Raw genomic sequence first — 21,576 nt, forward strand, 5'->3', positions numbered from 1 at the left:
GCCTGGAAAATCCCATGGACAGAGGAGTCTGGTGGGCTGCAGTCCATGGGGTCGCTAAGAGTCGGACACGGCTGAGTGACTTCACTTTCACTTTTTACTTTCATGCATTGCAGAAGGAAATGGCAACCCACTCCAGCATTCTTGCGTGGAGAATCCCAGGGACAGGGGAGCCTGGTGGGCTGCAGTCTATGGGATCCCACAGAGTTGGACACGACTGAAGTGACTTAGCAGCAGCAGCAGCAGCAGCAGGCCTCCCTGTCCATCATCAACTACCGAAGCTTACTCAAACTCATGTCCATTGAGTTGGTGATGCTATCCAACCATCTCATCCTCTGTCGTCCCCTTCTCCTCTCTCCTTCAGTCTTTCCCAACATCAGGGTATTTTCAAATGAGTCAGCTCTTTGCATCAGGTGGCCAAAGTACTGGAGTTTCAGCTTCAGCATCAGTCCTTCCAATGAACATTCAGGACTGATTTCCTTTAGGATGGACTGGTTGGATCTCCTTGCAGTCCAAGGCACTCCCAAAGAGTCTTCTCCAACACCACGGTTCAGAAGCATTTCTTTGGCGCTCATCTTTCTTTTTGGTCCAACTCTCACATCCATACATGATCACTGGAAAAACCATAGCCTTGACTAGACGGACCTTTGTTGGCAAAGTAATGTCTTTGCTTTTTAATATGCTGTCTAGGTTGGTCATAGAATTTCTTCCAAGGAGCAAGTGTCTTTTTATTTCATGGCTGCAGTCATCATCTGGAGTGATTTTGGAGCCCCTGCAAAATAAAGTCTGCCACTGTTTCCACTGTTTCCCCATCTATTTGCCATGAAGTGATGGGACCAAGTTTTCTGAATGTTGAGCTTTAAGCCAACTTTTTCCCTCTCCTCTTTCACTTTCATCAAGAGGCTCTTTAGTTCTTCGCTTTCTGCCATAAGGGTGGTGTCGTCTGCATATCTGAGGTTATTGATATTTCTTCCGGCAACCTTGATTCCAGCTTGTGCTTCCTCCATCCCAGCGTTTCTCATGATGTACTCTGCATATAAGTTAAATAAGCAGAGTGACAGTATACAGAAATAGATGTTTTTCTGGAACTCTCTTGCTTTTTTGATGATCTAACAGATGTTGGCAATTTGATCTCTGGTTCCTCTGCCTTTTCTAAAACCAGCTGAACATCTGGAAGTTCAGCGTTCATATATTGTTGAAGCCTGCCTTAGAGAATTTTGTGCATTACTTTACTAGCATGTGGGATGAGTGCAATTGTGTGGTAGTTTGAGCATTCTTTGGCATTGCCTTTCTTTGGGATTGGAATGAAAAGTGATCTTTTCCAGTCCTGTGGCCACTGCTGAGTTTTCCAAATTTGCTGGCATATTGAGTGCAGCACTTTCACAGCATCATCTTTTAGGATTTGAAACAGCTCCACTGGAATTCCATCACCTCCACTAGCTTTGTTTGTAGTGATGCTTCCTTAAGGCCCACTTGACTTCACATTCCAGGATGTCTGGCTCTAGGTGAGTGATCATACCATCGTAATTATCTGGGTCATGAAGATATTTTTTGTATAGTTTTTCTGTGTATTCTTGCCACCTCTTCTTAGTATCTTCTGCTTCTGTGAGGTCCATACCATTTCTGTCCTTTATCGAGCCCATCTTTGCATGAAGTGTTCCCTTGCTATCTCTAATTTTCTTGAAGAGATCTCTAGTCTTTCCCATTCTATTTTTTTCCTCTATTTCTTTGCACTGATCACTGAGATGACAGGATTAGAATTAATAGTAGAAAGATCTTATAGACCCACTCTGGTAATACTATACATTTTAAGATAACAGGATTAGTCAGAAGGTTTTCAAGAAGGAGAAACTGTCCTCAAACAGGATACATTGTTGTTATATAATCATTGGTACAGAGTTTAAGCTGAGTTGTTTTGTTGTGAAATCATCAGCTCTGGGCTTAAAGAAAAAAAAGTTTTATGTGACTAAAATTAAGAAATATAGAAAAAATGTTTGTCCTTTTTTCTTCCTTGAGAATTGAGACCCTTATCTCCTCCATGAGAGCCCCTTCTCCTCCTGAGGGACCCTGGACTTCTTATAACCTGCCTAGTGATTGACTGTCTCAATTCCATGGACTGTAGCCCGCCAGGCTCCTCTGCCCATGGAATTCTCCAAGCAAGAGTACTGGAGTGGATGTCCGTTCCCTTCTCCAGGGGATCTTCCCGACCCAGGGATTGAACCTGGGTCTTCTGCACTGCAGGCAGCCTGTTTACCACATGAGCCACCAAGAGGGGTTCCTATCACAGCCAAGATCACACAGCTTCTTGTCCCTTTCTTGGCAGTTCCCTTCATCCACAAGCCCTTCCACAGTACCACTGCTCTGATGATCTGAGTCAGTCGTCTCCAGAATTCCTGATGAGCCCACCCAGAATGACCCTCATGAACCATTTTCCTGTTGAATCCAGGGGCTGGCTGTCCTTTGTCTACTAGATCTTTTCTTTAGGGCAGTTGACACCTTGCAGCTTTCATAATTGCATACCTGTTTGAAAACATGTCCCGCTATCTCATTGAGAAAGAGGTGACCCCAAATCTTGCCTGTATTGTCTCTGAAGGGGAGTGACATGCATGCATATGACGTTCACCAGAGTGTGTGGAGTTGCCTGACTTTATCTCCAGATCTTGGAGGCAACAACACTCTTTCTGCTGTTGCCCCACACTGGTGTGGAAGCGAGGATGGAGCCTGGGTGTTCCTTTTGGGAAAGAGGTGCCCAGGTCTTGATTCATGACTCATAGAATAGTTATCGTCAGTCTTCTGTGGAAACAGGTCAAATGAAAGTGAAGGGGATGGTGCGCATGTTGACATCCACAAATTTGTGAGAAGAGAAAAGCGAGTGTTTTTCTGCTCCTTTGGGACTGGTGACCACCTCAGCCTGACATCTATAATGTTCTTATTGTTCTAAATGCTGGTTCCCCTCCCCCCATCTATTATTCTTCAATGGAATCTAAGCTGTTAGGAATATTCTTACTACCATTTTCAATTCTGGAACTTGAGAAAGATTACAGGGACCAATTTTTTGCCTCACAAAAAAACCGATAAGCAATGGCATCACCTTCACTGATTCAGAGTGAGTTCTTCATGGATCATAAAAAAAGCTTGTCTAGGAGATATCATCTCATGGATCTCGAAATGCCTGCTTCTCTACTGACATGTCTGTTCTTGTGGCATCTGTCTCTCCTCATAAATCCACAAGTGAGCTGTATTTTGTAATAATCACTTGGGAATCAGATTGGAAGGATTGATTTTCCTTTCCGGTAGAAAATGAAGGACTGAATTTGAGAGTCCCATGTTCTCTAAAGTAGCAGCAGGTCTAAACGGAGCTTCAGATTTAACCAATGACACGGAGCTAATTTATTTTGTAGGAAAGAGCTAAAATAGGATGGACTAATAGATCCTGCCAATTTCTGTTTTCTAAGTGATTATGGAAAGCCTCAAGTTGTTTGGAAAAGACGTAACTATTTTCAGGTGGTAACTTCTCACCCTGCCCACATGTAAATTTAGAAAACTCTGGATTTGTAGTTTATTTCTCCAGAAGTGGCATCTTAAGAACAAATAAAAAGCCTCTTTTTTTTTTTTTTTTTAAAGTTCAAAATGGTAAAAAAAAGTAAGAAGGAGAAAGTCAGGAGAATCCCCTCTCTCTCGTGTATTTTAACCTCTTTGATTTTCTACTGGGAGAAAATTCACAGTATGAGCTTTGGTTTCATTTAATTCAGTGCCTGCTCTGTGCACTTGGAAGAAGGGCTTCTCCCAGGATTCCATTCTAATGGGGTTGGGGCCAGAGCCCCGGCTGTGTGTGCCTTTGCTGGGGAGGCGGGATGAGAAATTGTTTCTCCTCCCTTTCCTTTCACTCCTAAAGCCAGTGCCCTGAGAGGAGTTTGCAGTCAGTACATCCCGCTCTATCACAGCTTCGCCTTTTTATGGCCATATTCTCTGTGAATGAAAAAAGAGAAAGTACAAGTGTTTAGCCTGTCAGAGCCAGTTCACTGGATTATCCACACAAAACGTTTTCTATTAGAGGAGGGACAGGGCGGTGAGGGGGTGTTCCACAGACTGGCCATTCTACAAACGCCTGTGCGCAGGGCGTGGGGCCGGCTCTGGGAAGGGAATCCCTGGAGTGGGTGGGGTATGGTGGCAGCAAGGTGTGCCTTAGAATTTATTTGCATCAGCCAAAAGCTTACACTCTGCCTTTGCTCCTTACAACTAGGACATGAGCTGAATCTTTTCCAACTTTCTGTCCCCGCACTTCATTACTGATTGTTCACTGATTGTGGCCAATCAGGAAGCCACATGCAAAAAAAGTATGAGAGAAAGCTGCCTCCTATGGCTGCCTTCAAAACAGGGAAACACATGGTAGAAAATGGTTTTACTCACCACTGCAAGACCCAGAGCACTAAAGCTGGAGCATGGCCTTATAGACTGTCAATTTCATGCTTCTTACAGACTCTTGCAATTAGACTTTTTCTTATTTGTAGGCATCTCTGCCTTGTGCATGCTCAGACTTCCAAACCAGCCAAATCTTCCTTTTCTTTCTCTCTCCTTTTTTTTCTTTCCTTCCACCCTTCCTTCCTTTCTCCCTTTCTTTCTTTCTCTTCCCTTCCTCTCTCCCTCCCTTCCTTCCTTTCTTTTTCTTTCTTTCTTTTTTTTTTTTAATGAAACACTGTGATGGTGAGAGGTAAGTTCAGCAGTGAAATTAACATTCACATCAAATGGAAAATAGAATCACAACTACCTCAAGCTCAGATGCCTGTTTAGAATTTCTTCTCATGAAGAAAACCAAAGACTTTATTTTCCTGGATTGCGAGTGCCAGAAAATTTCTCAAAGGTCAAATGTCTTTGCCTAAACAATTGTTTAGTAGCATTCTGCCTGCATTATGTCACTGTGATCTTTAAGGTCCTAGTACTAGAAATGTAAATGCCTGATATTTTTTCCCCCAAGACACCTTGAAATCGTGCTTATTTTCTTTCACAGACAGCCTCTGCCTGTGGAGCTCTTGTCTCATGTATACCTGTTGTGTCTGCTTTTCTTTTTACCTAGGCCTTCTGCCTTATCTAGTAGCCCCACGTATTCTGACCTGCCCTTCATCAGGATCTCCCCACATCGGAACCCTGCTGCAGCTTCCGAATCCCCCTTCAGCCCCCCGCATCCCTACATCAACCCCTACATGGACTACATCCGGTCCCTGCACAGCAGCCCATCCCTCTCCATGATCTCGGCCGCTCGTGGGCTGAGCCCCACAGATGGTGAGTTTCAGACCAGCCTGTCCTGCTTCCGCACATCATGGGACGTGGTAAAGAGTAGCTGATGTGTTTGTGTCCTGTGTGCCAGGGGCTGTGCTAAGTGCTGTGATTGCATGCTCTTTTTTCAGCGTTATGACACCTCCATGAGGGTGAGGATATAATCTCCATTTTCAGATGAGGATTTGGCAGAGGGGCCAAGTAACTTGCAACCTGGTTCCTTGGCTAGTAAGTGACAGAGGTGGAACTCAAGAGCCAGAATGTTGTGACGCCCAAATCCTCTTATTCACTACTCTGTTTTGTGGCTCTATTTAGACTGACCCTGTTGCCATTCCTGTATTGTACTTGTGTAACCAGCACATTTTGCTCACCTTCTGAGGAACACTTTTTAGGTCTGAAGGGCACATGTATACAGATGTGTCCATTGGAGCAGCACTTTTCACACTCCACTGTGCATATACATCACCTGGGGATGGTGATAAAATGTGCTTCCTGGTGGGATGGGTCTGGGGGACTGAGGTTCTGCACTTCTGAGAGGCCTCCAGGTCATTTCAGTGCTGCGGGTCCAGGGACCACATTCTGAATAGCAAGATCTTAGAGAACATGATGGCCTAGCCCTGTTGTATGCGCCCTCTGTCCTTGACCATGCCACATGAACACTGCAAGAGGGATACTGTGGGCCAAGAAACGACCTTTGACTTTAATTCTCTTATACAGGATGCTCATTTTCAGCTCCCAAGGACCAGATTCCTGTTGTTCTGTGAGCCTCCCAATTAATTATTGTCACCTGACTTTTAAATTGGAGCTGTTCATTCCACAACTGTCCATGATTAAAATGCTCCTTTGGGGCCTACTGTGTAGCACAGGGAACTCCACTCAATATTCTATAATAGCCTATATGCGAAAAGAATCTAAAAAAGAGTGGAAATATGTATATGTATAACAGATTCATTTTGCTGTACATCCAAAACTCACACAGCATTATAAATCAACTATACCCCAAAACAGCAACAAAAAAGTTTTTAATGTCCTTTTGGTTCAGAAAGCACATTTCCCGTTTCATGAACACATGTACAAACTCACCTGTCTACAATTGATAGAATCTGTGTTAAGGCTCAGAATGGCTTACGCTGTACTGATGACAAGTACAGAACTGTGAGTTCTCTGTAGTAAACCACAAATTGCTGGTGCTCGTGCAGGCGCACATAGACTCTGGCTTACCCAGCAGTGTTTGCCCCTGCACGGCTCATATTCTCCATGCACACACTTCCCAGGGCATGGTGGGGAGAGTAGGTAGAAGCAGCCTGAAATTTCTCAGTAAGGATTAACCTAGTCATACTTCCAGGAGTGGCTGGGCTCCAGCAACAGCTGCTGACTCACTTTTTTTCCCCTTCTGATTCAGTGCAGTGGATATACTTGTATAGTACCCAAGGAAGAAATTTCACCATTTGGACAAGATACACACTTTAAAAATAAAACTGTAAAAGAGTGAGATCGGAGTTTGTTCTGCTTTGGATTTGGTTTTCCAGTGGGAAAAATGGAGAGTCACCTCCATAGAATACTTGGGACTCCGTGAAAGTGACTCTCAAGAACAGAGGGAAAGAAGGGTAGACAGGTCAGCTGCGATGGGCTTGTAATGATGCCTGGCTTCCAGAAATTTAGTGGGGCCACTGAAGGTGGTACCTCTAATTAAAACATCTTATCATCTGCTTTTCATAGTGTTTGATGATAAGTATAAATAAAACACTTTTTATTACTTCTGCATTTTTCATCCTGCCTTACAGGAGGCCAATTAATACCCAAAATCAAGTCACTCATTTTTGTCTCTTGCGGTCCATGATTTTTGTATATATCTATCTTCATGATGTAGGAAAAGTATGAAATATAAAGAAGAATAAATAAAAGATAATATAAGATATATAAAAGAATATTTTAAAAAGGATGAAATAATACCATTTGTAGCAACATGTTGGACCTAGAGATGATCTACTAATTGAAGTTAGTCAGACAGAGAAAGACAAATATATCACTTATAAGTGGACTCTAAAAAAAAAAGATACAAATTAACTTATTTACAGGCTTCCCAGGTGGCACAGTGATAAAGAATCTGTTTGCCATTGCAGGAGATGGTAGAGATGCAAGTTCGATCCCTGGGCTGGGAAGATCCCCTGGAGGAGGAAATGGCAACCCACTCTAGTATTCTTGCCTGAAAAATTCCATGGACAGAGCAACCTGGTGGGCTCCAGTCCATGGGGTTGCAGAGTCAGATGAGATTGAGTGTGCACGCATGTGCGTGCGTGCACACACACACACACATGCACAACTTATTTACAAAACAGAAATAGACTCATAGACTTAGAAAACAAACATGGTTTGGGAAAGAGGGTAGGAGGGATAAATTAGGAATTTGGTGTTAATGGATACATACTACTATATGTAAAATAGATAAACAATGTACTGTATAGTACAGAGAACTATTAATATATTCTGTATCTTATAATACATATCCTGGGAAAGAATATGAAAAAAAATATGTGTATATATAACTGAATCACTTTACTATATATCTGAAACTAATATAACATTGTAAATCAACTATACTTCAGTAAATAAAAAGTATTTGAACACAAATATAAAGCATACCTAGACCTGTTGTTAGAATGCCAGTGTTTCTACATTTTAATGATACAACTAGCTTTTATTGATCTAATGTTATGTGCTAGGCACTTTCCATGCACCATCGCCTTCACTCCTCCCAGCAACTTCCTGAAGAGGTGGAGCTGGGATCTGCATCTAGATCTTAGTGCCTCTGGAGCCCACCCCCAGAACTGCTATAGTATCCCACAGCTTTGGCACATAAGTTGTCCGGTGGAAACCAATCATTATCCCCCTCTTATAGAGCTGACGCTTGCCAGTAAGTTGCTCCAGATTGATAGGTATATTTCTTCTTGATTTTGAAATGAAAAAAGAAAGAACTTTAAAATTATGGAACACAAAATTGCAGCTTACCACCCAGCCATGTGTTATTAAATTTGGGCTGTGCTCCCTTTTCCACTCATGGCCCTGGGTCCTCCAGCTACCGAGAACTGACTCAGACCCTCTTGCCAGAAAGCTTAGGGAAGTATTTTAAATATGTCGGGAAGGTCATTGTAGTTACCTAAGTTGTCTGGTGGCTCAGAGGTTAAAGCGTCTGCCTCCAATGAGGGAGACCTGGGTTTGATCCCTGGGTTGGGAAGATCCCCTGGAGAAGGAAATGGTAACCCACTCTAGTATTCTTGCCTGGAGAATCCCATGGATGGAGAAGCCTGGCAGCCTACAGTTCACAGGGTCGCAAAGAGTCGGACACGACTGAGCGACTTCAATTTCACTTTCACTTTTCAAGTTGTCTACTACTGTAAGAAATGTGAAAAAAAAAATGTGAACATACAGTGATTCGATATAGTCAGTCAGTTCAGTTGCACAGTCATGTCCAACTCTTTGAGACCCCATGGACTGCAGCACACCAGGCTTCCCTGTCCATCACCAACTCCCGGAGCTTGCTCAAATTTATGTCCATCGAGTTGGTGATGCCATCCAATCATCTCATCCTCTGTCGTCCCCTTCTCCTCCTGCCTTCCATCTTTCCCAGCATCAGGGTCTTTTCAAATGAGTCAGTTCTTCGCATCAGGTGGCCAAAGTATTGGAGTTTCAGCTTCAGCATCAGTCCTTCCAATGAGTATTCAGGACTGATTTCCTTTAGGATGGACTGGTTGGATCTCCTTGCAGTCCAAGGGACCCTCAAGAGTCTTCTTCAACACCACAGTTCAAAAGCATCAATTCCTTGGTGCTCAGCTTTCCTTATAGTCCAACTCTAACATCCATACATGACTACTGGAAAAACCAGAGCTTTGACTAGAAGGACCTTTGTTGGCAAAGTGATGTCTCTGCTTATTAATATGCTGTCTAGGTTGGTTGTAGCATTTCTTCCAAAGAGCAAGCGTCTTTAAATTTCATGGCTGCAGTCACCATCTGCAGTGATTTTGAAAGTGAAGTCACTCAGTCGTGTCCAACTCTTTGTGACCCCATGGACTATAGCCTACCAGATTCCTCCTTCCATGTGATCTTCCAGGCAAGAGTACTGGAGTGGGTTGCCATTTCCTTCTCCAAGTGATTTTGAAGCCCAAGAAAATAGTGTGTCATTGTGTCCATTTGATATAAGACACTTTTATTTTGGGGAGCAAACAGAGGAATGAGTGTACAGATACATGCACATATATGAATTTAATCATTGTTTATTGGAATCTAGATGCTTTAAATGTTGTGCTAGTTTCTGCTGCACAGCAAAATGGACCAGCTATATGTATACATATAGCCCTTCTTTTTGGATTTCCTTCCCATTTAGGTCACCACAGAGCACTTAATAGAGTTCCCTGTGCTATACACAGGTAATCATTAGTTATCTATTTTATATGAAGCAGCAGCAGCAGCAGTGTATATATGCCAGTCTTAATGAGTTCTTGAAACTAACCTCAAAAGTTTTATCATGTACTTGATTTTTTTTCTGTGCTTTTCCTTCAGTTTTATTTTCTAATCAATGATATCTGGGAAACTTCAGCAAAAGCACAGTTTGAGTTAAAGAAGTTTTCCTAGAACAAACCATGAAAGGAATGGCTCTGTGGGCTGCATGACACATGGATTTTGGCATATCTCAAGAAAAGCTTCTTGTTGACCTTCTTCCAACTGGTAACCGTGCTTTTCTTGTCTCCTCTTCCATCCAGCCCCCCACGCCGGAGTCAGCCCAGCAGAATACTATCATCAGATGGCCCTGTTAGCCGGCCAGCGCAGCCCCTATGCAGACATCATTCCCTCTGCTGCCACCGCCGGCGCAGGGGCCATCCACATGGAGTATCTTCACGCCATGGATAGTAAGTGGCAGGGCTGTCTTCTGTAGCCCCGGGCATGGCCAAGCTAATGCATGAAAGGGAGAGGAAGGTCCTAAGATGAGTTGATCACCTAACTTTCCAGAGCAGAGAAGGAGGCGGCACTGCCAGGATTTGGGGCTCTGGTTTGCTTGGTTTGCCAGGAAATTCCCACAGACTTGGCCATTGAAACTTGCCAATTAGCTCACCTTATGTCAGTGAACTGAAAGATGCAGGCAATTATAATTTGGCAGACTCAAAAAAACACTAGTCGGCTCTGATTGTCTTGGTAGCAGAATAAGGGAATGTGTTTGATTAGATGAACGTGCTCATGACCAATCATTTCTTGATTTTATAGATTTTATGCTTTAAAAATTAGCTTAAAAAAAGAGACCTATACTTGATTTCATGTTTTTCATGGGCTTATTTTTTTCTTATTTTCCTCCTATGTTTTCTTTTTTTAAAAATGTTATTTTAAGCGACTGTAGGTCTTATTTATTTAATTTATTTTTGGCTACGTTGCGTCTTCATTGCTTTGTGCAGGCTACTAGTTGTTGCAAACAAGGGCTACTCTTTGTCATTGTGTGCACTCCTGTGTTTTCTTTATGTTAAAAAATTCTGTCTCACTGAGACCTCTTATATAGGAAACAAAAATCATTTCCACATCAGAAAGGGCTACTCTTAGTACCTAGGAGTGGGGGAAACTGGGATCACTGGATGCACTTTAAATGACTTACTTTTGGATCCCTCAAGGCTTATGATGAGTCTTTAGTGCCACTTCTCTAGACTAGAGGTACAGATGAGAACCTGTGATTATCATTTCTCCGAATATCTAAGAGTTTTTATCCTTTAGGTTCACATCCATTTACTAGGTGCCAGGAAGTGAAGCCAAAGTGTCATCCGAGGTATACATAATGCAACCCTTTGAATACGAAGATAATGTGAGTTTGCGTAGGACATATGCTAAAGTTTTGTTTGTTTCCTCTAGTAGCAGTGATTAACTTGTGCTTCTGTATCTAGAGGCTGTTTGGATTCTTCTGTGATGATGAGTGGACCTTGGTCCACTCTCTAGCAGTGGTGAACAGTTCAGCTCTCAGATTTACAATAGACAGAAGACGATTGGTCCACACAGTGTAAAACCTACAGCTCTGGTCCCCTTAATGTCACGAAGTAACTTAGCTGGGTTACCTAGGAACACTGCTTGGATGGGTTTCCACTGGGGAGTTCATTACCTCACCCAAAGTGAAAGAAATATGTTACATCTTCCACAGGGATTTTGTGATTCTGCTTTGTAGAAGAAAGAGTTTCCATTGCAGATTCATCATGACCACGTTTCAATTAGGGGTTGTTGGGGAAAAAAAAAAAAGTTGAGTGTTATTATGCAAATCAGTTATTTAAAAATCTGCAAATAAAGAATTAAAATAAGAGAGACTCCTTGGAAGGTCAACCCATATTACCTTCTCTATTTGATGAGAATGTGTTTAGTCAGGCAATGGCGGTTTTTATCTAAATAAAGGATGAAGCTACCCTTTTACTTAGTAAAAACTAATTAAAGGCATTTTAATTTGCCAGAGTATATGGTAAATTGATTGTCATTAAGTAGGAATTTAGATATCCTATTATTCATCACATAAAAAGAAACCTCCTTTTTCTTTGTCAGAATCTTTCATTAGAATAGAGAAACAAAACAATTAACAGAAAGCCAGAGCGGGAAAATCTGTGTTGGAACAATGAGACTGCTCAGGCTTATATCTAGGAGGAAGCAGGGTGATCAGTAGAGACCTGGGCCACTTCTCTTTCAGCTGCTTTGAAATCCTCACCTTGTAGTTTAGCTGTTCCCTTCAACAAGGGATCCCAAATCACTGTCCTAAACGCTGATTACTTTCTTTGCTTAGTTGCTAGGGGATTGGGAAGAGCATAATAAAGGGTTGGAAAGCATTTAAAAAGTACTATATCCCCGCTCTCTGAAGTAGTTGAAATAGCATTTAGCTTAACAAAGAGAATGTTCTTCTGTTTTATTTTTTTTAATCATTTTATTTATTTAAGTGGCTGTGCTGAATCTTAGTTGTGTCATGGCATGCGGCATTTTTTTTTAAGTTGTATCATGCAGGATCTTTAGTTGCCTCATGCAAGCTCTTAGTTGCAGTATGTGGGATCTAGTTCCCTGACAGCAGATCAAACCCAGGCCTCTTGCATTGGGAGCGTGGAGTCTTGTTCACTGGACTCCCAGAGAAGTCCCCTGTTCTTATGTATTAAATATAAAACCTATGAGAATTTTTCAAGGGAGAAGCGAAATGAGGTTAAATTTCTACATTGGCTCTGCAGTAGTGAAAGCAGAGCCAGCCTGGGATCGAGGGGGTCATTCTACTCCACTGTAACAAATCTTCAGGACTCATCGGTTGGGAGAAAAGCAGCAGTAAACTTTTTGGACGAGCACCTGACTTTTAAATGTGCCAACAGTGGGCTTACCAGGGTTGCAGCCAGCTTCGGGTTAGAGTATTCCTGTGTTGGGCATTAGAATGAACAAGCCTGTTTTATGGCTCTAATTCCACCTTTTGGGATTCTAGTGACTTAAAGATAGGAGAGCAAGTAATCCCTATAAGGAATATCCTAGAGAAATCCTAAATGCTCCTGAAAACCACACTGTATATATGGTGGAAGCTGACTTAAGTAAGTGCCCATCTTGGAGGGGAAAACAGAGATGGACTAACCAGGCCCTAGGGAGCCACGAGCTTCCATGAAAGGCCTTGGCCTCTATCTTCGGACGATGTGAAGGGATATAGGCCCCAGTGTTTCCTAGCATCAGATGACCTCCTCATCTAGTTAGTGATGTAAATCAGGGCATCAGCTCTGTCTGAAATGTCCTGCTACTTCTAACTCTGCCAGGGATTATCGAGTCTCATTGAGAATGATTACTGTCAAGGATGATATGGAAGTTGACCAGAAGTCTGGTTTGTCCTTGAAGTCCTTTGGAAGTAGAATGCATTTCCTCACTGAAAAACTTCTTAGATGAGATTATCCTCTCATAGTGAGTAAATATGAAACATTTATGTGTAAAGCTGATGTCATAATAAAAGATGCTGGTTTAGGCAATAAAAGCTGTGAACACAGTGGGACTGCTGTTTCTGTACTCACATGGCCTAAATCATGTGGGTCATGAAACTTCTAAATGAAGAAATTCAATTTTCAATGTGCCTGAAAGAAGTATTTGAGTAGGGACCACATTTGTCATTCAAATTGGTTTACCAGTTTTATATTCATGGATGGTACTAAGTTCCAGTTTATGATTTATTTTTTATTAGCTATAAAGTATGTCTATTTATCATTATAATAATGTCTGTAAGTCTTTCATAGTCTTTCTATTGCATTTCATTAAATTATCTTAAATCATTTTGGATTGTTATCTTGTGTCAAAGTTCACCTCTGATGAAGAAAATATTCCCAGTTAGTTTTCTATAGACCAGGTACCCAGACATTTTTCTATAAAGAAGTCTTACCCTCTACTACCGTTTTCTGTGTACCCCCAAATTGCCATGTCCCTGTAAGCAGATGTACCCATTCTTTGAAACAGAAACCCTCCATTCTTTCTCAAAAGTAATTATATTTGATTTGCCTCTTACCTAGTAGGATTATATTCTCATTCTATTCTCATTAAGTCATTAAACTTAGTTTGCTCACTCTGTAATGTAAATGTGACCTTAGAAAAGGCAGGAGTGGGCTTGTGGGCCACATTTATAGTTATGCTCTGAAATCTAGATCTCTTAACATCTACCAAATTGCAGGCAAATGGGCATTTAATTTTTCACTCTCTGTGTAACAAGCATTGTATTAAGTTGACAGGCATTTCAGCGTGAGTTACTAACCTCTAGAACAGAGCTTCATCCGTGGAACCTTCTTGAAGTCTCAAAACTCTAATAAATGCATAGAATTAATTGATTGATTAATTGATCAATCCAATAACCAGAGAATTAAAATTGACTCATGTTATCTTATTATAATGCTTAGAGGGTCCCTCCCAACCTGCCCTTGGAGAATGGGTAAACAAACCATAGTCCCAAGCTTTTAAATGTTTCTTGGGACTTAGGCTGTTAGATAATGGGGAATTGAAGGCAGGGTCCTTCCGTTTTGGCACTACCAGGACTAGATGATTCTTCATGATGAGGGCCTGCCCTGCACATCCCTGGGTGTACAGTAGCTTCCCTACCCTCTCAATGTTTCTAGCCCCCCCTGAGTTATGATAACCCAAATATCTCCAGATGTTGTCACATGTCCCCTGGGGGCAAAATCTATTCCCACCCCTCCATCGAGAACCATTAATTTAGGATAATGTATTTATCAGTTTTTTCAGTAAAGCCATAAATAGTCCGTGATCAGATAGCTACAGAAATCATGGGGAAATGAAGGCATAACTAAGCTGGATTTTTTTTTTTATCTTAGGATACTTTAATTCATTTTTCCCCTTTGGCTCATTGCTTTAAAGCCATGCGTGTTGGGAGTTGGGAGGATGGGTGCGATGTGACTGTGGGAACCACTGTCTTTGTCGCTTGTGGTGAATTAATGATGAGAATATCTAAGCAGCCGTCAGATTCATAAATCAGTGGAAATGAGAGGGATAACACATAAAAGTCTTTCCCTTTTGTTTAGCAATTTATCATTTTGCCTGCACATTAATAAACAAAGCTCCCCTGAGGTAAGTCCCTGGAAGATAAATATTTCTCCCTAATTCCCTCAATTGTAGCCAGTAGAACACAAGCGGGAAAAGAAAGGTACTTGTCACCACTGGTCGCTGGCTTCTTATCCTCCAGTTCTTGCATGTGGGGTAACAGGAATAGATAACAGGTACCAAGTCCAGCCACAGGTAATCAGATTCTGTTTTGTTTATATAACAGGCACCAGATTCCCCAGCCCTAGGCTGTCAGCCCGGCCGAGCCGAAAACGTACACTGTCCATATCGCCACTGTCCGATCATAGCTTTGACCTTCAGACCATGATAAGGACATCTCCCAACTCCTTGGTCACAATTCTCAATAATTCCCGCAGCAGCTCTTCAGCAAGTGGCTCCTATGGCCACTTATCTGCAAGTGCAATCAGGTATGTATTTTCCTTAAATCCATGATACATTTCTTTAATAAAACACCACTGCTTGCCTGCACCTGTGTTTGGGGTACTGACGGCCTACAAGGTAGAATTATACAGGACACTGGGACTGACCTGAGATGGGGATCCAGGTTAAATTTCACTACAGTGGGTTCCAAAGCCAATTATTGTGCCAAAAAGACTTATTTTGCAGATGTTAGTTAGCAGCTCTTAAAAAGAAATAGTAGTTCTTTGGGAATGAAGAAATCCACTCCATAGAGACAGTGAGAATGGGGATCTTTTTTCCCCTTACTAGTTATAGTTCCCGAGAGGAAAAACCGACTTCATACCTGGTTTGGGGACAATTGCAAAGACAGGACACAAATCAAAAGACCAGATGTGAGTCTTATCTCACAGGGTAAAGGTGTGTTTTGAGAGGAAGAAAGGAAAAGGGACATCAGGGTGGATTTTTTTTGACCATATTGAGTGGCGTGCGCAATCTTAGTTCCCCAAACAGTAATTGAACCTGTGCCTCCTGCAGTGGGAGTTCAGAGTCTTAGCCACTGGACCACCAGGGAAGTCCTGACAGCAGGACTTTTGCCAGATGGCTTTTGCATCCACTCTTCGGTAGTGAGTCTTGGCGGTGATTTCCGGGAGGTCTGGAGCCCCGTAGGCTGCCTGCGTAGATGGGGTGAGTCTCCGTGACCCTTGGGTTTGCACATCGTGTCCTTCTTACCATGAGCCTGTGGAGACCATCGTTTTGTACTTCTGGGCCTTAGGGGAGGTGTTTAACTTTCCAGTGACTGTTGATTGTTGGGTTTTGGAATACCAAGGCTTTTTTTTTTTTGTCATTCTGTTTTTAAATAAATCTCTTTCAAACTTCAAAAAGCAGGGTTTTTAGTCTAAAGGAATTGATGCGACTTCCATGATGGATATACTATTAGGAAAACTCTAACAGTCCAGAAAAATGTTGCAGTAGTCACATACAATATATACTAGAAATGATGAATACCATTATTTTTTCTGTAAGTTTCCATTACAGTTTTAATTCTTTGCTAGTTCAGTTATCAGCAGTCTCCTTTGGCAGGCATATTCAGTTCAGTTCAGTTCCTGTTGTGTCTGACTCTTTGCCACCCCATGGACTGCAGCATACCAGGCTTCCCTATTCATCACCAGCTTCCAGAGCTTGCTGAAACTCATGTCCATCGAGTTGGTGATGCCATCCAACCATCTCATCCTCTGTTGTCCCCTTCTCCTGCCTTCAATCTTTCCCAGCATCAGGGTCTTTTCCATTGAGTCAGTTCTTCGCATCAGGTGACCAAAGTATTGGAGTTTCAGCTTCAGCATCAAGCGTTCAAATATTATAAATCTCCATTTTGATATTATGTCATTTTTCTGCTGTATCTGTTCTTTTAATATTGTCAAGAAAGTATGGAAACATGGAACAGAACAAATAACTGTTTACATGATAGACTTGTGGTGCTGGAGAACTCCTGAGAGTCTCTTGAACGGCACAGAGATCAAACCAGTCAATCCTAAAGAAAATCAACCCTGAATATTCATTGGAAGGATTGATGCTGACGCTGAAGCTGCAGTATTTCGGTCACCTGATGTGAAGAGACAACTCACTGGAAAAGACCTTGATGCTGGGAAAGATTGAAGGCAGGAGGAGAAGGGGGAGACAGAGGATGAGATGGTTAGATAGCATCACTGACTTCTGTGGATGTGAGTTTGAGCAGACTCTGGGAAATGGTGAAGGACAGGGAAGCCTGACAGGGAAGTGCTGCAGTCCATGCGGTGGCAAAGAGTCTGACTTGACTGAGTGACTGAATTACAACAACATGATAGCAATTGGTACCTACAGAGGGGTCCTGGGGTAGTTTCAGTATTAGCTGATGTGGTCTTAAGATACGCTTTAAAGTCAGGCAGAACTGTAGTCAGATTCCAGCTTTGCCATCAGCTGTGCAAACCATACTCGCCTATCGGCTCGGAAGTTCCGTCTTCACATTTGTAAACTACAGACAAGATTCCCGCTATAGAGGAAAGGGGTAACTTTTATTAAAGCTGGTGCGGATGGTCAGTACCTGGATGTAGACTGCTATCTAAGGGCAGAACCTCAGGAGAACTGGCCTTGATGATCCATCCAGATGAGCCACCAGGGCCTGGCCATGCTATGCTGTAATCACCCCAGTTTGGCTCTGAGGAGTGTGCCCATCTCCAACCATGGCCCGGCTGCTCTGCACTCCTGGCAAATTTCTCTGGGATCATAGATTGCTACTGACCATATCTCAGTCTGCTGAAATCATATCGTTATTATGTGACTTGCCTAGAACTCATAGCATCAAAGTGGTGGAAATGGGGCACACAGTGAAATTCACAGGAATGATATTTATTTCTTCATTTAAGTTTTCATTTCGTCTTTGTTTTTCTTCCCTTGTGCTCTCTGTCCAGCTACTGTGACTTTATAAGGCCTCTGAAGGATTTAGATTAGAAAATGGTGCCAGATGGTCGTGATGCTGTCTTTAATTTGTACCCCGCATCTTCACCAGCTTCTTAATCTCCTCCCCTTCTCCAGATAATTTAGTATCAGTCCTTAAGAAACTGCCAGTATCCTGACTTGGAATGGTCGTTGTCCCCTGCCACCAAGGGGCTACAACAGACCTGATTATTCTCACCGAAGCTGGAAGCAGAGACCCTAATTCAGTCCCCAAGAGACCTGTTTGCAGTCAAATGGCTAGGGCCATCAGGCTCTCAGGTCACCCTTGCCTCAGCTCCTCGCCAGTCCCTCTTCACTCTTGCAGCCTCACCTCTCGTTCTTCAATACACAGCCACTGTGTGTTAGGATAAGGCATAGCTTTGGATGCATATAAAGTAATACAGATATCCCAAGATGAGGTCGCCTTGCCATAACAATACATTTATTAGAAGAATTACGATCGGCACCACCTGCCAGGCTTTTAGCTGGATAACCTTAGTGCTTCGCTAGCCCTGTTCCAAGTTTCACTTTGCGAAATCTGAAGACTGACTGGAGGACTCCTCAGTAAGTGGGAGGACTGGTGGATGACAGGGAAGGAAGCTGCATGAAGAAATCTACACAGGGTAACTTTCTCAGGAGGAAAGATGCAGAAGCGAAGGTGAACTTAGCATTCATCTCATCTCTGCTTTGTACCCAGGGGTGTGGTTGGTGTGAGATGCTCTCACTGATTTCATCTCATGGCAGTTTTGGAAAGCATAGTGTTACTCTTGTTTTATGCATAAGCACAGAGGGTCTTTGTGAGAGGACCAGCCGTCCACTCATTTGCTTTTTAATTTGCACCAGACACATTTGACTTTTACATTTGACTTGTGCGTATTTTCTAATCGTAACCTTCTCATGTGGACAGTGCATATAGTAATGGTGTCAGTTCAGTTTCTAAAGATATTTTTCAATGTGTGAAGACACACGTTCAGTTTTCTAACAAGTGTCCTTCACGTGCATGTTCCAGTTCCAGCGCTCTTCTCCAAGAGGCTGATAATAGCATGGACCTCTGTTTAAAATCCCCTGCTGACTTGCTCATCTGGTACTTTGCCATATGTCTCCCTCCACTAGGACACAAAGGCCAGAAGGTCTAGGACTGTGATGCCATGTTCATGGCCACACTCCCCACACTATTACATCTGTGCCCTGTCACCTTGACAGCACTCCACAGATATTTCTGGAGTGAGTGAATGAAGGAGCTCTTTAATGAGCCGTTAGAATTCTAATCACCCTCCTTATTAAAAGGAACTTTCTGTGTGGTGGATGAATGATTTTTGTTGTCAGAAAGTTATAGTCTGTATGAATAGTAATATATCCATAAGTTGATAGATATATAGAAATGCAGAGGGATGAATACAAAATAAAGGGCTAAAAAAGCAAATGTTCATCTTCAGTTTGTATATGGTTCTTGCATGTGTGCCTGCTAAGTCGCTTTAGTTGTGTCTGACTCTTTGCGACCCTATGGACTGTAGCCTACCAGGCTCCTCTGTCCATGGGATTCTCCAGGCAAGAATACTGGCGTGGGTTGCCTTGCCCTTCTCCGGGGGATCTTCCCACTAAGGGATCAAACTCAAGTCTCTTATGTCTCCTGGATTGGCAGGCAGTTTCTTTACAGTGGTGCCACCTGGGAAGCCCATTTGATTCTTATGTTGATGTATTTACTTAATAATTTAGACTGCCATAAAAATTCCATATAGACCACATATTTAATCATAAAAACCCATCTACATGTTAAGAAATTGTTCCTGATTATATCTGACTTATTAAGACATATTGTCCAAATGTACATCACAAGTATTTTTTGTACCATAACTAAGACAATCATTTAAAAGAATAACTCTATGCACTTGGAAAGGATGTTGTGAAATACTGTCTCAGAAAGTTTTAAATTCACCATCACCCTGAGAAATGCCATCCAAGACTTGATGAGTCACATTTATCCAATACAGTCTGTATCCTCTGTATGGGGAAGGCCAATTTTTATCCAGTTAATAGTGTTAAATTAGAAATAGTTTGACCTCTGCTAATACCTTCCCCTAGAAATAGAGGAAAGATTGTTTCAACTGACTCTCATCTTCCATTTTCTAGGAAACCTAAATGAAATGAAGAAGTGAGTAATCCATTCATTTCTAACCCACCAGTTACAGCTTTCTCTCACTTTGGGTTTAATGGCAAAAATGAAGATGTCTTCATATCCTTAGCAGTTTCAGGTCTGGCTCAGCTAGGACAGACATCTCAGTGAAAATGAGAGTTGAGTGCCCAGAAGTGCAGCCTCACAAATGAGGGTGTGTTTTCTGTGGCCAGTACTGACCAGCTCTGCCTGGTGACCAGAGAACGGAAGCATCAGCCCTGCTGGAGGCCCCTGGAGTAAGGGTGCAGTTGGCAGGTCCAGTGCCGTTTCCTGAGCAGAGTAGGAACCAGTTCAACTTTCACAGCAGCTTGATACTGCTTTGTTACCTGCTATGAGTCAACTAATTTGTGTCTGAGAAACAGCTCGAAATGACTTGGGTGGGAAACACTGAAGAATAGAAGAATGAATCCAGAGCCAAATAACCAAAGTCCTTAAAACTCTGATTGCATCTTCTAAAAATTATGAGACAACCTTGTCTTCCCCCAGAATCAGTGGAAATAATAAATCCTGGCTAAAAAGGATACTTTTCATTTATTCCCAGATGTGACCATTGGTTTTAGGTAGTACTTCATTTAATCTACTACTCACTTATCCCCCAAATATTTTACTGCAGTTTCAACTGTGTGCTGGTCACTGTGCTGGGCATCAGGGCTGCATAGATGAATGAGAGACATGATTCCTGTCCTCATGGAACTCATGGAAGGGAAAGGCTTCCAGTCAGATACGAAGTTAGGATGTTTGGAGACTACCAGCAGCCCAGGTAGCAGATGAGGCAAAGCACAAGGTTGGAGGTGGGCAGGACCAGGTGGTGTACAGTGCGGACTGCTGATCCAAGGCCTGTAGGAAGGCTTTGGGCCCCAGCGAGGGTGTGTTGTTTTAGAGACCAGGGAGCTCAGGGAGGTTTGTGAACTGGATCCAAGGCACTTAGCTACTTACTTGGCCATACCTGCCAGGTCTAACTGTGGATCTCCTTTTCTGTTTCCCTTCTTTCTCTTAAAAATCCTCCAGTGGGACACATGACTAAAGGGATTGGTAGGAAGTGCTATTTATAATAGGAATATAATCATGTCTGGTGATGCTTTTAAAAAATGGATGATGTTTTTCTAACTGTGTCTGCATGACTGGCCAGTTACATAATTTGGGTGGTTGTTGTTGTGCTTGTGTGCAGTCATGTCTGACTCTTTGTGACCATTTACCATTAACTTCATGGTAAATGAAGTTAATTTACCATGTTACTTTCAAGTATACAGCAGACTCATTCAGTTATATAGATGCATGTGTGTGCATATGTATTCTTTTTCATATATTTTTCCATTATGGATTATTATAAGATATTGAGTATAGGTCACTGTGCTATATATTAAGTACTTATTGTTTATCCATTTTATATATAGTAGTATGCATATATTAATCCCAAGCCTTCTGGTTTATTCCTTTCAGCCTTGCTATCCCCTTTGGTAACCATTACTTTGTTTTCTTTGTCTATGATTCTGTTTCTTTTTTTGTAAATAAGTTCATTTGTGTGTTTTTAGATTCCACATTTAAAAGATATCATGTGATATTTGTCTTTCTCTATCTGCCTTACTTCACTCGGCACGATTGTCTATGTGAATCCATCCATGTTGCCGCAAACAGCATTGTTTCATTCTTTTTATGGCTGAGGAATATTCCATTGTGTATAT

General features: G+C 42.1%; 1 protein-coding gene across 6 annotated transcripts in view; it reads left to right on the forward strand.

Annotated features, from left to right (window-relative positions):
* GLI3 (GLI family zinc finger 3) overlaps positions 1 to 21,576 on the forward strand; it is a 318,365-nt gene that overhangs the window by 207,859 nt on the left and 88,930 nt on the right. For all 6 annotated transcript variants that reach the window (XM_061414503.1, XM_061414504.1, XM_061414502.1 and 3 more), the window contains 3 exons: positions 5,072 to 5,277; positions 10,029 to 10,175; positions 15,059 to 15,260. In XM_061414503.1, coding sequence (XP_061270487.1) covers positions 5,072 to 5,277; positions 10,029 to 10,175; positions 15,059 to 15,260 — 555 coding nt within the window. The remainder of the gene's footprint in view (positions 1 to 5,071; positions 5,278 to 10,028; positions 10,176 to 15,058; positions 15,261 to 21,576) is intronic.

Source organism: Bos javanicus, chromosome 4 (assembly GCF_032452875.1).
Source record: "Bos javanicus breed banteng chromosome 4, ARS-OSU_banteng_1.0, whole genome shotgun sequence".
Lineage (NCBI taxonomy): Eukaryota > Metazoa > Chordata > Mammalia > Artiodactyla > Bovidae > Bos > Bos javanicus.